This window comes from Cetorhinus maximus, chromosome 4, assembly GCF_964194155.1.
Source record: "Cetorhinus maximus chromosome 4, sCetMax3.hap1.1, whole genome shotgun sequence".
In the NCBI taxonomy this organism is placed as follows: Eukaryota; Metazoa; Chordata; class Chondrichthyes; order Lamniformes; family Cetorhinidae; genus Cetorhinus; species Cetorhinus maximus.
Window position 1 is genome coordinate 142,322,997 of NC_135882.1, and position 14,812 is coordinate 142,337,808.

Here is a 14,812-nt window from a genome sequence, read left to right on the forward strand (position 1 = left end):
TCAGCTGCTTCATCAATGACCTCCCTTCCATCATAAGGTCAGAAGTATGGATGGTTGCTGATGATTGGACAATGCTCAGCACCATTTGCAACTTCTCAGCTGCTGAAGCAGTCCATGTCCAAATGCAGCAAGACCTTATGCTGACGGGTGGCAGGTGGCATTTGCGCCGCATGGGTGATAAGCAGTGGTCATCTCCGACGGGAGAGAGTTTGGCCGTTGACCCTTAATATTCAATGGCATTGACATCACTGCATCCCCCAGTATTGATGTCTTGGGGATTGCCATTGACCGGGGGCTGAACTGGACTAACCATATACTGTGGCTACAGGAGCAGGCCGGAGGCTGAGAATCCTGTGGTGAGTGGTTCGCCCCCTGGCTCCCAGTGACCTGTCCACCATCTACAAGGCACAAGTCAGGAGTGTGATGGAATGCTCTCCGCTCGCCTGGATGGGTGCTGCTCCAACGGCGCTCGGGAGGTTTGGCGCCGTCCTGGACAGGGGGGCCTGCTTGATTGGCACCCCAACCACAGACATGCATTCCCTCCACCACCGATGCACAGTGGCAGCAGGGTGTACCATCTGCAGGATGCACTGCAGGAACTCATCAGGCCTGCTTGGACTGCATCCCCCAGGCCCATGACTGCTGCCACCTAGAGGGACAGGGACAGTGGATAGATGGGAACACCACCACCTGGAGGTTCCAGTTCAAGCCACTCACCATCCTGACTTGGAAACTTGGGTGGAATCGTCCCAGATTTGCCCGAAATGCGGTAGCGGGCGGATAATCCCACTCAAGAAAACATCAAGAACTAAAGTGCGCAGATTCAATATGGTTGGCAAAAGGAGGAAATGTGATGTGAGGAAAACTTTTTTCACCTAGAAGATGGTTGGAGTCTGGAACAAACTTCCAGAAAGGATGGTGGAGGCAGGTTTGATTGAGGTAGTCAAAAGGGAAGTGGATTGCTACCTGAAAAGAGAATGTGCAAGGTTACAAGGATAAGGTGGATTAGGTGGAATACGCTTTCAGAGAGCAAGTGCAAACTCAATGGGCCGAATAGTCTCCTTCTGCACTGTAAAGATACTGTGATACTTTCAGATAATGGATTCCGGATCATAACAATTTTCAGAATTAAAAGGTTCTACTCATCTTCCCATCCCCCAACACCCAGACCCATACTTTTACCAAATATGCTGGGACTGTATCTTCTGGTTACTGATGTGACAGCCAGTTGGAAACAGTTTCTCCTTATATACTCTATACAAACCCTCATAATTTGGAAACACATGTATCAAAAATATGTTATCTTACTTCTACCATGAAACTAATATATGTTTGTGTTCTGGCCATTTTGACACAGCAGCAATAAATCTGCTGTCCTTACCTGGTCTGGCCTACATGTGACTTCAGACCCACAGCAATATGGTTGACTCTTAAAAAAAATTCTCTATGAGCAAATTTTTAAAAAATCCAGGCTCCAGAACACAACTTCGGAATAAACTGTGACAGTCAAACAAAGCAGCTTAAGTATAAAAATTATTGGAAGTCACATTTCTGACCTTTAGGTTTAAATGCATGATTCTTTGTGCAAATTTTGCAAGTCCCTGTGCCAACCGTTGAATATTGCAAAAGTATGGGAAGTGGCCTTCGGTTTTTTTTCTATGGGCTGAGTGTAAGCAAGGTCCTTCTGAGAGTCTGGGGCTTCATAATATTTACCCCAAAGAGTGATCAACTCTTGGTATGGATTACTAGGCAAGTTAATGAAGGCAAAAGACTGCGTAGTTACTTAATTTTTAAGCAGATGTTGAGGGGGGGATGGGGACTACAGGCTCTTTTTTGGGATGAATGAGTTAGGCCAAATAATGTTCTCTCATTTATTTCTATCCTGAGATCTTGTAAAAACATGGTCATTGCTTCATTTCTGCTCAACTGTCAAATAATGCTAACCCCAAAGGAAATGGTTTTCATTCTGTCAGCATTGGCTTGAATATAATGAACCATTTTACAATATTACTGCTGGATAATTTAATTTGAGTTGCAGAGCAACTTTTGGGCAGCCCAAATTTATAGAAGTTGTTCAGATATTTCTAACATAGATATGGATAAATTATTTTCCATTGGTGGGGGAAACAAGACTAATGGAACATAATCTTAAAATTGTAAGTGCTTTTACAAGTATATAAAAAGGAGAATAACTATAAGAAAAAAAATCGTTCCTTAGAGGTAGAGACAGGAGAAATTATCATGGGGAATGAGGAAATGGTACAAATTTCATAGCAGAAATAGGGTGGCCAAGAGTCTAACAAGGATGAGAAACTTTAATATCAGCAGAGAAAGAAAAACTTAAGGGACTATAAGCCAACAAACCCCTCGGACCTGATGGCCTACATCCTAAGGCAGAATTTTGCCCTTGTCGGGCGGGCTCTGTGGGGGTGGGCAGGGGTGGTCCGGAAGCCGACCACTGCCCGCAATCGGGGCTGGACCATGAATTCATGTTGGCGGGCCAATTAAGGCCCGCCTAGCGTAAAACCCGTGCTGCGGCGCTCAGCACTGCCTGTATGGGGAGGGGGGAGGAGGCCGAGCGCAAACTTCATGCACGCATGCAGGTGTGCCCTTGAAAACCTCCCTGAGGGAGATGAACATTTTTCAAAATAAAAGATAAAGATGTTATAAATGTTATAAAACATGTCTCCTCATGTTTTAAGCATGTTTCATGTCATGTTTCTTTCAATTACCTTTTTTAATGGTCTTAAAAGGCTGCCGAGTCGGCATCGTGCCCGCTGACCAAAATATCGCGCGAGTGCGCGATGATGTTGGGACGCTCGTCCGATGTCATCGTGTGTCGTTTTATGCTGGGTTGGGTCGGCACGCGCCCGCACGACAAACTAAAAATTGTGCCCCTAGAGTTCTAAAAACAATAGCTGCAGAGATAATGGATACACTGGTTAAGATTTTCCAAAATTGGCTAGATTCTAGAACAGTCCCAGTCGATTGGAATTTTGTTATTCAAGAAAGGAGAGAGAGAGAGAAAATAAGGAACTTTTGGTCAGTTAGCCTGACATCAGTATTTGGGTAAGTGCTGGAGTCTATTATTAAGGAAATCTTAACAATACATTTAGAAAAGCATAGTATGATTAAAAGTCGATGTGGTTTTATGATAGGGAAATCCTATCTGACAAATTTACTAAGAGTTTTTGAGAATGTAACTGGTAGGGTAATCAAGGTGAGTCAGTAGATGTAATATTACTTGGATCTCCAAAAGGCATTTGATAAGGTGCCCTGGAGTTGGGAGTAATATATTAATATGGATAGAGGATTGGTTAATGGACAAGAAGCAAAGGTGGGAATAAATGGGGCTTTTTCAACTTGGTAGGCTGTAACTAGTGGAGTGTTGGGGCCTCACTATTTACCATCTATATTAATGACTTAGATGAAAAGACAGAGAGTCATGTACCTAAGTTTGCTGATGATCCAAAGCTAGGTTGGAATGTAAGTTGTGAGGAGGACGTAAAAGGCTGCAAAGTGATATAGACAGGTTAAGTTACTGGGCAACAAGGTGGCAGATGGAGTTATTCACTTTAGTCATAAGAATAGAAAAGCAGAAAATTTTTAAAAGCATGTATTAAATCTTTTAAATATTAATGTTCAGATAGGCTTGGGTGCATTTGTGCAAGAAACAGAGAAAGTTATCATGTAAGCAAAGTGAGCAATTGGCAAAGCAAACGGCGTCTTGGCATTTATCTCAAGGGATTGGAGTATAAGAATAAGGAATTCTTGCTACAATTGAGACCATACCTGGGATACTGTGTGCAGTTTTGATCTCCATACCTAAGGAAGGATATACTTGCCTTGGGGTGGTACAGTGAAGGTTCGCTGGTTTGGTTCCTGGGATGAGAGGCCATATTCTCTCTGGAATCCAGAAAAATGAGAGGCGATTTCATTAAACCATACAATATTCTGAAGGGGTTTAACAGGGCAGACACAGGGGTTGCTTTCTGGCTGAGGAAACTAGAACAAGTTAAGGGTTCAATCATTTAGGATTGAGATGAGAAGAAATTTCCTCATTCAATGGGTTTTGAATCTTTGGAAATCTTAAAGGGTTGTGGATGCTCCATCGTTGAATATATTTATCACTGAGTTCGACAGATTTTTGTTTTCTCAGGAAATTAAGGAATACGGGCAGGAAAGTGAAGTTGAGGCAGAGGTTCAGCCATGGTCATGTTGAATGGTGGAGCAGGCTCGAGGTACCATGTAGTCAACTTCAGCCCCCATTTTCTTCTTGTTCATAAATTAATTAGAGCTAGGCTTTTCAGAAACAAGACCACTTATTCACACAAGTAGAACTTTGGAACTCTAACCCCTCAAAAGGTTGTGGATAGCAGGTCTATTGGGACTCTTAAGTCTCAGATAGATAGATGTCTGTTATTTAAGCCTAAGAGGAAAAACAGCAAAAATGGGTAAATGAAGTTGAGGCGCAGATCAGCCTTATTTAAATTGAATGGTGGAGCAAGTCCAAGAGGTTGAATAGCCTCCTCCTATTGCTAATCTTCCTATGATTTAACTCTTTAATTCCAGGGAATGGTGGAAGTGACTGTAAATCAGAGAGAAAACGCATGCTGTCACGACTTTTCTATGGGCCTGTTGGTCACTTCAGTCAAAACAATGTCTTTGCTGCACCTACACCTGTGAGCCCAACATTGGAAAGGATTGGTGAAACTCTCAGCCACTGCAGCCCAGACCTGAAGCAGCTGTTTGTAAAATCTGGATTGCTGCTTGCCATCCCTCATGTCGTGGCCCTGAACATTGGCCGGGCTGACTTAGATGTGATTCTCAGCGAGTTTGTGCAAGGGACGTTGCTATCCAAGGACTTAGCACTGACTGCTCTTCAATTTTCTGCACGCCCCAAATTCTTTGTTGAAAATTTGTTTGGAGGCAAATTTCTGAAAAACCTGGGCCAATTTAATTTCACCGGGAGTCTGGGGAACGGGGGTACCTTTAATTTTAGCCAGTTCTTCCAGCAGATTGGCTTAACAGGAATGTACAGTGGTGGGAACTTTGTAGAACTTGCCAAATTGTTTTCCCCCATTGGAGACTCCTACTTCTCCAAAGAAACATCAGAATTTTCCAAGGACAATTTCAACTTGAACCAGACAATTGAGGACAACATTGGGCGACCAATAAATTTACAGGAGAACCAGAATATTGTAAAGCTTATAATGTCTCTGTTTGAGCGTCAGAATGTCCTTACAACATTGCATGAAATCATCAGCCTGTTTGGTACAGAGGACGATAGCTTAGCTGAAACAGTCCGGCTGGTTTTAAGAAGTACCAGAGTTGGTATCTGTGACCGTCAGACTTCAAACCTCTTTGTTTCAAGGTGCACTGGAGATGGATGGTATGAAGAAGTCCAGTGTCAAGGCACAGACTGCTGGTGTGTGGATGGTAAAGGGGTGGAGGTTCCAAACACAAGAATCCAGGGTCAAAGGCCACAATGTCCCACCAAGTGTGAGCAAGAACGTAAAAGTTCAATAGACTTGAAAAGACGCCAATCAGCAGGATCTGACATGTTTGTTCCTTCATGTGGAGATGATGGTGGTTTTCAGTCCATGCAATGTGATGGAATGAACTGCATCTGTGTAGATCTGCAGGGCAAGAAGGTACCTGAAATACAGAAATCAGCTGGAGGAAACATGCAGTGTAAGTCCTGACTTCCTTCATTGCACTTTATATGTTGAATTTTTTTTTAGGTAGGATTACATTGGCCTTTTCTTTTGCTGTATATCCTTTAAGCCCACTGGAGTTAATGTTCACTCAAGCCTCCTCCCATCTATCCTCATCTAACTATCAGCATAATCCTTAAGTCCCTTCTCATATACTTGTTCAGCCTTTTTTAAAAATATCTATGCTATCCACTTCAACCACTCCCTTTGAGAGTGAGTTCCACATTCTCACCACTCTTTGGGTTAAGACGTTTCTTTTGAATTCTCTATTTCATTTTTTGGTAACTATATTACATTGATGGCCTCTAGTTTTGCTCTTCCCTATAAGTGGAAACACACTCTAAGTGTCTACTTATCAAAGCCTTTCAAAATTTTAACCACCTCTGCCGCGTCAGCCCTTAGCCTTGACTTTTCAGGAGAAGAGACTCATTCTGTTCATCCCCTGCATATCTAGTACCATCTTTGTAAATCTCTTTGTTTGTGCCAGCACTAATGCCTCTAGATCTTAATAATATAGTGACGAGAAGTGTACAGAGTACACCAGGTCTAACCAAGGTTTGATACAGGTTTAGCACAACCTTACTTTTCAATTCTATCCCTATAGAAATAAACCCTAAAGCTTAATTTGTTTTTTATGGCCTTGTGACCTGTGTCACTACTTCTGGTGATTTGTGTATTTCCTGAACACTCTGTTACTGTACATAATTTAGATTCCTATTTTCTAAATAGTATGTAATCTCCTTAATTTTCTTGCCAAAATGTAATACCTTACACTTATCCATGTTGAAATTCATTTGCCAATGATATGCCATTCTGGAAATTTATTCATATGTACTTATAATTTGTTGCAGTCCTTCTCACTGTTGGTTATCTCACGCCAATCTTCAGTTTTGAGTCTTCTGCAAATTAAGAAATTGTGTTTTGATTACATCATTCATGTAAACTGTAACATAATTTACCATAACATGAGAGGAGTAATGATTATTTTATATTTAAATTATTTGAGCTTCGGAATGTTCTTACAACATTGCATGAAATCATCAGCCTGTTTGGTACAGAGGACGATAGCTTAGCTGAAACAGTCTGGCTGGTTTTAAGAAGTACCAGAGTTGGTATCTGCGACCGTCAGACTTCAAACCTCTTTGTTTCAAGGTGCACAGGAGATGGATATATTTTATATATTCAAGTGTAACAAAGTGGTTTTCCAATAATAGTTCACACTCACCTTGAGCAGTCAGTTCCTGCATGCTATCACAACATGGGCCTTTGAATTGCTGAGTAGTTCTTTCCTGGGGGAGGTTTTTAGCGCCTTCGGTCTGGTATTGATGTAATTTTCACTTTCACGACCTTGGTGGTAATCTGAAATCAATGAAAATCAGACAGTTTCTACAACAGAGCAGGGTTGCCAACTCTGGCTGGCCAGAGTTTTCCTCAGGAATGGAGCCATTGGCAAGAGAGACAAGTCACCTAACTGCCCCGTGCAGTTTGCTTGAGATTCACTGAAGGATTTCTCAGTGAAATTGGGCATATTTTAAAGTAAGAACTTTGAAAAAACAAATGAAAAGAGTTTAGCAGATTATCGGGGGAAACAGGATTTTGCCTTATTTAGTTTATTTGCCTGGTGATTCAGTGCCACTTTCTGAGTTGGAGCCGATGGGTTCCAGGCACAGACTCCTGCCTGCCCTCTTCGCTAGGATCATCAGCTGCAGCTCAGTAGATGTGGGGCAGCGGCTTTAGGCCATGGTAGAGGAACAGGCTCCCTCTTGGCCACTGCCCAAGAAGGGATGAGCCAGCGCTGCTGACACCCGGTACCATGGATCCGGCTTTCTCTCCACTCCTCAGTAACCTGTCGGTCGGTGCTCCTGGGACAGGGCAGTGATGCTGCCAGTTCCCTTCCACTGTCTCCACTGCAGCACCGGGCAGGGAGCAATCCGCACCGCCCCCACCCCACCCCCCACCTCCAAGTGTGCGCCATCCCTGTTCTTTGCAGATGGAAAGAACATGTACACACAATGCGCCTGTTTCAGATAAACAAAATAAGTTATAGCCATTTGATGGATCTTTCCTCAGGGCAATGCCTTAACCAATCAGAGTCAAACTGCCTGGTTTAAATTTCAAACAATGCTTGGCAGTTAACTGTCAGTCACCATTAACTGGTGCATTCTCCATGGCAACACTTCTACCAATCAGAGTCCACTTGCCAACCAACCAGCACTCTCTTCTCATATATTAAGTCGGTGCTTCCCCTGACATGGGTATTCTTGTGATTTTCTTGATGAGTGCAAGACGAAAAGCTTTGACAAAATGTCTTTTTTCAGCAATACTCCAAACAGATAATGGAGTGTCCACAGTTAAGTGTTGTAGCAAACAGCCTGAAAGGATGCGCTCTGTTCCAGACAAAGTACTGACCATACCCAACCAACCCATGCTTGCAAAGCTCAGAACATAGCGCCCAACATTAGGTGTGATTCCGTGATTTGGTAACACTTACTAACAATCCTGATTGTGCTAAGAATTACACTAACAACCAGTTTAAGATTATTAATTGGGCTCACTTATGTGCGCTTAAAGCTACATATATTCGCACACAGAGCCCTGTCCTTTGCAAACAGAAAGAACATGTCCATACATTGTGCCTTTTTCAGCTAAACAAAAGCTTGGGGGACAGCCATCCCTGGTCCATTCCACATGGCAAAACCTTGGCCAGTCAGTCACCCTGCCTGGCTTGAATTCAAACAAAAACTTGGAAGTTAACTGTTCCCTGGTGCATTCTCCATGGCAACAGCTTTACCAATCCGAGTCTACTTGCCAACTAATCAACACTGACTTTTCATGCAGTATAAATTGTTGTTTCATTTGAGATTTGGTATTCTCGCAAATCTGTCCTGATGAGTGCAAGATGGAAAAGCTTTGCCAGAATGCCTCTTTTTATGAGCAATTCTCAAGTTCTGTACCACCATATGGATGTAAAAAAAAATAGTATCCATAAAAGTGACCTTGGAGCTATTAGATTCTTGTAAAAACTCAATTGATTCAGTAACGTATTTATGAAAATAAATTTTCCAAGGTGGTAGCCTTGGCTCAGTTGGTGACATTGGATTGTAGGTTTAAGCCTCACTCCTGAGAACAGAGTACATAATCCAAGCTGACACTCAAATGCAGATGGAGTGCTGCACTCACAGAGGTGTCATCTTTTGTATGACCATTAAACTGAAGCCCCCGTCTGCACCCTCAGGTGGTCATAAAAGATCCTGTGGTGCTATTTGAAAAAGAACAGAGGTGTCATGGCCAATATTTATCCTTCTACCAACATCATTAAAAACAGATTTCTTGTTAATTTCCTCTGCTGTTTGTGTTGCCTTCCTCTACACAAATTTGCTGCCACATTTCCTACATTACAACTGAAACTACACTTCAAAAAGCACTTCATTGACTTTGAGGCATCCCAAGGTTGTGAAAGGTGCTACATAAATGCAAGTTCTCTTTTTATGCTTGCTTACCTTACTTGGCCTGAACTCTTTATTTGTCCAGTCTTATTTTGATGTAGTTGATGCTTAATTGCCCTCCAAAATATCTTAGCAAGATTCTCAGCTGAGGAAAACTAAGAGAGTTCAATAAATACCTGCCTTGTCTGTGAAGCCCACACTCTAAGATTGAATTATACAGAAGCTGTTCCAGTTACTTAGTTAAATGAAACCCAGGCATTCTTCTACTGGACATTATGGGCAGGATTTTGAGTTCAGCATGTGGGTGGGGTTGGCGGGCCCGGGAGCAGCTGGGAAATGGGCCGCCGCCAATGTTCAGCCCCCCCCGCAGCAATTTTATGCTGGCTGGCCAATTAACGGGCAGCCAGTGTGAAAGGCGCGCTGAAATGCTCAGCGCTGCTGGGGTGGGGACGGGAGAAGGGCGAGCGCTGAAGCCTGCCAGGCTTGGGGGAGCATCACAGAAAGCTCCCCGAAGACAGAGAGCTGCCTCAGGGAGCTGAAGAATTCAAAAGCCATAAATAAAGATGTTCAAATGCCGAAAAAAATGTTCACGCATCAGGATCAGTCACCTGCACATATGGCTGATGTAAATTCCGTGAAAACATTTTAAACTTTTTTAATATTGGAAACCTCATTCTGCCCTTGGATGAGGTTTCCTCAAAAATGCAAAGGCTGCCTGGCCGATTCGCCCACCCGTCAACCGTGACGTTGGATGGGCAATGAAAAATCACTGTTGAGTACTATGTTAATGGCCTTAATGGGCCTCTTGATTGTTGGCGGGTGCGCTGCTGACTCTCGCATGCACCCGCCGACTGAAATATCGCGCTAGTAAGCGATGACGTCAGGGCGCTTGCCCAACATCATCACGCGCTATTTCATGCTCGAGCGGGTCGGGCACACCTCCACATGCCAAGTGAAAAATTCTCCCCTATGACTGGATAAGAAGACATAAGGCAGATCGATAGATTTCTAGCTATTAAAGATATCAAGGGTTATGGGGATACTGCAGGCAGATGACGTTGAGGTAGAAGATCGGCCATGATCTAGTTGAATGGTAGGGCAGGTTTGAGGGGCCGAATGGCCTATTCCTTCTTCCATTTCCTATGTTCCTATATATTCAAATATCCTTTTCTCTTTCCAGGTCCCAGTGTTTGCCAATTGTCAGCAGCTGAGAAGTTTATGAAGGCAATTGAAATGCTGCTGTCAGAACCAAACTCACTCTCGGGGCCTGCAGTCTACATAGCTCAGTGCAAGGACAATGGAGACTGGCACCAAGTCCAGTGTGATGGCCCGCCACAACAGGCCATTGAATTTTATCAACAGTGGATTTCTCAGAATCATGGAGGCCAGGAGTTGCCATTCACTGCAATCTTAAAAGAGGTCCTTGGATACCGCAGGTCATCTCAAGCTTCCAGGAGTTTTGAGATGTTTGTCAAGGAACTCTATGACAAGGAGCATCAGCATGTCTTTTCTGTGTTCTCTAGACACCCAACATTCGATTCTATCTCTGCTGATGATTTTGCAGCAATTGTCACATCTGAACCGGGCACCAATATCTTGCTGAACCCCTATGTGTTTTGGAAGCTGTTGTTTGGTACCATAATGCACTATCCTGGTTCATACTCTGATTTCAATGTGAAACTAGATAACTTGGAGCTGCGGAGATGCTGGTGCGTTGATGATAAAGGACAAGAGCTGCCCGGGACTAAAACTGAAAAAAGTCGATTTCCACAATGTAAGCAATGCTTCAGTTAGAATTCCTTTCAAGTGTGTTTGTTCATTCCCTCTCTTCCCCTTCCCTTCTTAATTTCTCTCTCAATCCTTTCTTTCCTGTCTCCATCACCCGCTTTCTTCTTTCACTTCCATCATTGACCAACTATGACTCTCCCTCCCTTAGCCTTCACTTTCTCCCCATTGTTTGCTCTTCCATACCTCTGTCATCCTTTCTGTTTTCTTTCTCGCCCTCTTTCTCGCTATATATTCTTCTCCCTTTCATTCTCATCCCCATCCCTCTTGTCTTCATACGGGTGAAATTGACCTTTGCCAGTAGCATGAGAAAGGCTCATCATGAATCAGTAGAAATTTACACCGTGCTACATTTAACGAAATCAAACATCATTTAAAGCTGGTCATTGATTCACTGCTGCTGCTTGTAGCTACTCCTACCAGAAGATCTGCTGAGCATTTCCTTTTCTGGATGTCACTTTTTCGTGATCTTTTTGTTCTTGTAATTTCAAGCACCTCTTCATTTGACTTATGGTCTGTACATGGAATTTTATGCATATTTCTCAGCATCCCCATTTAAAAGGCCTCTCTTTCCTTCCACAGATCTTTACTATTACCAAGGTTTCTGAGGCATACAGGAAAGTGGATAGAATGTAGCGTTGTAAGAGTTTTTTCCTTGTTACAACCTGGAGTTTTCTTGTTAACACATTCTACATCTTCACAAAATTATTTCTGGTTATTTGTATCCTTCTTCTGACTTTGGCATCACATCTATCATCTTCTGTTATTGCTTGTCTTAAAGAGACAAACTTAGCTACTTGTTCCAGTGTGACACCATCCACTTCAATCTTTAGTCTTGCTTCTTCTAATGTGTTCCTTCTAACTATCATTTTTTTTGGTATCCATACTCAATCCATATTCTAAACTGATTCGCTATAGGTGCTTTTACTCTACTGGCAAAGACCATTTTCATCCCCAATATCTTATTGTCAGTCTTATCCTCTACTTGTTCCATTACTTTATTACTATATCATTCTCTCAATTTCCTTTAGCCGTCTTTCATTGGGCTGCATCTTCTGGTCGGCAAGCAGGGGGAGGTGGGGCCCGCTCGCCGACGTGTAAAATGATGCAGGATGATGTCGAGCGTGCATCCTGTTGTCACCCCGCGTCACTTAGATTTTCAGTTTGGCAGGCATGCAGCCGAATTGGCTGCTTGCTCGCCAAACTGTCAAAAGCCTATTAAGGCCATTAGAAAAGTAATTTAAATGATTAATGGACTTGCCTGTCCAACCTTAAGGCTGGTGGGCAGGCGAAGAGCCCAGGCGGCCTTCAGAAAAAAACATGCAACCTCATCCACGGGTGGGATGAGATTTCATGAGGGGATTAAAATTTGTATGAAATGTTTAAATAAAAAAAATTGACATGTCCCAACTCATGTGACAGTGTCACATGAGGGGACATGTCAGGAATATTTTTTTCTGCCTTTGATGAAATTTTGAATCTTGAGCCGATCTCCCTGAGGCAGCTCTTTGCTGTTTTTGTATGAGGTTATTAAGATGTAGGCCTCAATTCAGACTATTTCCCCCAATTTATAATTGGTAACATTTTCCCCTGTTTATGAACTAAATGCTGAACCTTCATTGATGACAGCAAAGTCATGACCTGTTTGCAGGCACCTGCTGATGTTGCCCTTTAGCTTCTCAAGAGTAGCTTTGAGAAAGTCGCACATCATAAAACTGCCCCTTGACTTTCACTCCCTCCCTGAACTAATACATCAATTATCCACTTGATACCTCCCTCCACCACGACGTGATCGAGATCAGATGTTCATGGTGGGGAATCGCACCTATTGTTTGACGTTTGATTAATTGCAGTCAGTAGCATCTTTATGACTTTGGGACATCCCAAAGCACTTTACAGCCAATGAGATACTTTTGAAATGTAGCTCCTGTTGCCATTTGGGCAGTGTGGCAGCCAATTTGCATACAACAGGTTCCCATTAACAGCAATAAAACAAGTGATCATGTCATCTACTTTATAGGAGTTTGTTGGGGGAGAAATATTGGCTAAAACATGGGAGAGATCACCCCTGTTCTTTTTCAAATTCAACCATGAGAGCTTTTATGTTCACTTGAGAGAGTAGATATGCAGGGTTTCAGTTTTATGTTTCATCTGACAGTAATGCAATAGAATGTTGAAAAATAGCAAGGGAGGCGTCCTATATAACCTATTGTACCTATACAAATTAAACAATGGGCTAGCACTACCAAAAGAAGATAGGCTGGTGAGTCATCACATTACTGTTTGTGGAAGGTTTCTGCCCCAGAATGACCATATATTCCAACTTAATTAAAGCGACTGAGCTTCAAAAAGTGCTTTATTGAATATGAAACATTTTCAGATGTACTGATGTGAGAATAGAAGGTCAAATGATTTTCTTATATACGACCTTTGTTACTTCATTCACTGGCCAAGCTTTAATGGAATGAAAAGTTTCCACAAGAATGTTGTTTTTACTCCTCTGTAGCTGCCATTTTTCTCCCCCTCCTGAGCGTGTTTGAGTCCTTGCCTGGGTACAGTTCAACAGGTCCTCTGTCATTTCACCCAAGTGGATAGTAAAACAGTCTCATCCCCCACCAGGACAGTCTGAGGGCTCTCAGCTTCTTCCTTGAACAGAGGCCCAACCAGTCCCCATCGACCACTGCCCTGCTTTGCCTGGCTGAATTTGTTCTATCATTGAACAATTTTTCCTTTGTATCAATTCCTCCAAAGAGAAGATGTTGCAAAGGGTACCTGCATGGGTCCTAGTTGTACCTGGCTTTTTTTGGGGTATGTGGCACAGTCCTAACTCAGGCCCCCGCTCCTAACTCTCTTTCTGGTACAGTGATGACTGTATCGGTACCGTTTCCTGCTCTCGCCCAAAACTGGAAAACTTCATCAATTGTGCATCCAATTTCCACCCTTCTCTCACCTTCGCATAGTCCTTCTTTGTCCTCCCTTCCCTTTCTTGACTTCTCTGCCTCCATTTCTGGGGATAGGCTATCAACTAATTTTCATTATAAGCCACCGACTCCCACAGCTACCTTGACTACACCTCCTCACAGCCCACTTCCTGTAAAGACTCCATTTCATTCTCCCAGTTTCTCCGTCTCGTCGTATCTGTTCTGATGATGCAACCTTCCACAACAATGCTTCTGAGACGTCTTCCTTTTTCTCAACCGAGGAATCCCCCCCTCCCCGACTGTGGTTGACAGGGCGCTCAACCACGTCTGACCTATTTCCCACACTATTGCCCTCACCTCTTCCACTCCCTCCCAGAACTACAATAGGGTTCCCATTATCCTTACATCCCACCCCACTAGCCTCCACATTCATCCTCCAGCAGTTCCAACACCTCCAGCATGATGCCACCACCATACCCATCTTTCCCTCCCTTCCCCATCAGCATTCCGAGGGATTGTTCCCTCCAAATACCCTGGTTCATTCTTCTATCACCCTCAGCACCTCATCCCCTTCCCACGGCGCCTCCCCATGCAATTGCAGGTGTAACGTCCACTCTTTTACCTCCTCCATCCTCACCATCCAAGGCCCCAAACACCCTTTCCAGGTGAAGCAGCGATCTACTTGTACTTCTTTCAATTTAGCATACAGCATTCGCTGCTCACAATATGGTCTCCTCTATCCTGGGGAAACCAAATGCAGATTGGGTGACCACCTTGTGGAACACCTCCACTCAGTGCATAAATAAGATCCCAAGCTTCTGGTTGCTTGCCATTTTAATTCACCGCCTTGCTCTTGTGCTCACATTTCTGCCCTCAGCCTGCTGTAATGTTCCTATAAAGCTCAACTTAAGCTCAAGGAACAGCACCTCATCTTCCGATTAGG

General features: G+C 43.3%; 1 protein-coding gene across 1 annotated transcript in view; it reads left to right on the forward strand.

The window, feature by feature from the left end:
* The window catches only part of tg (thyroglobulin), a 443,647-nt gene that overhangs the window by 35,159 nt on the left and 393,676 nt on the right, over positions 1-14,812 (forward strand). The window contains exons 9-10 of the mRNA XM_078541245.1: positions 4,573-5,694; positions 10,344-10,937. Coding sequence (XP_078397371.1) covers positions 4,573-5,694; positions 10,344-10,937 — 1,716 coding nt within the window. The remainder of the gene's footprint in view (positions 1-4,572; positions 5,695-10,343; positions 10,938-14,812) is intronic.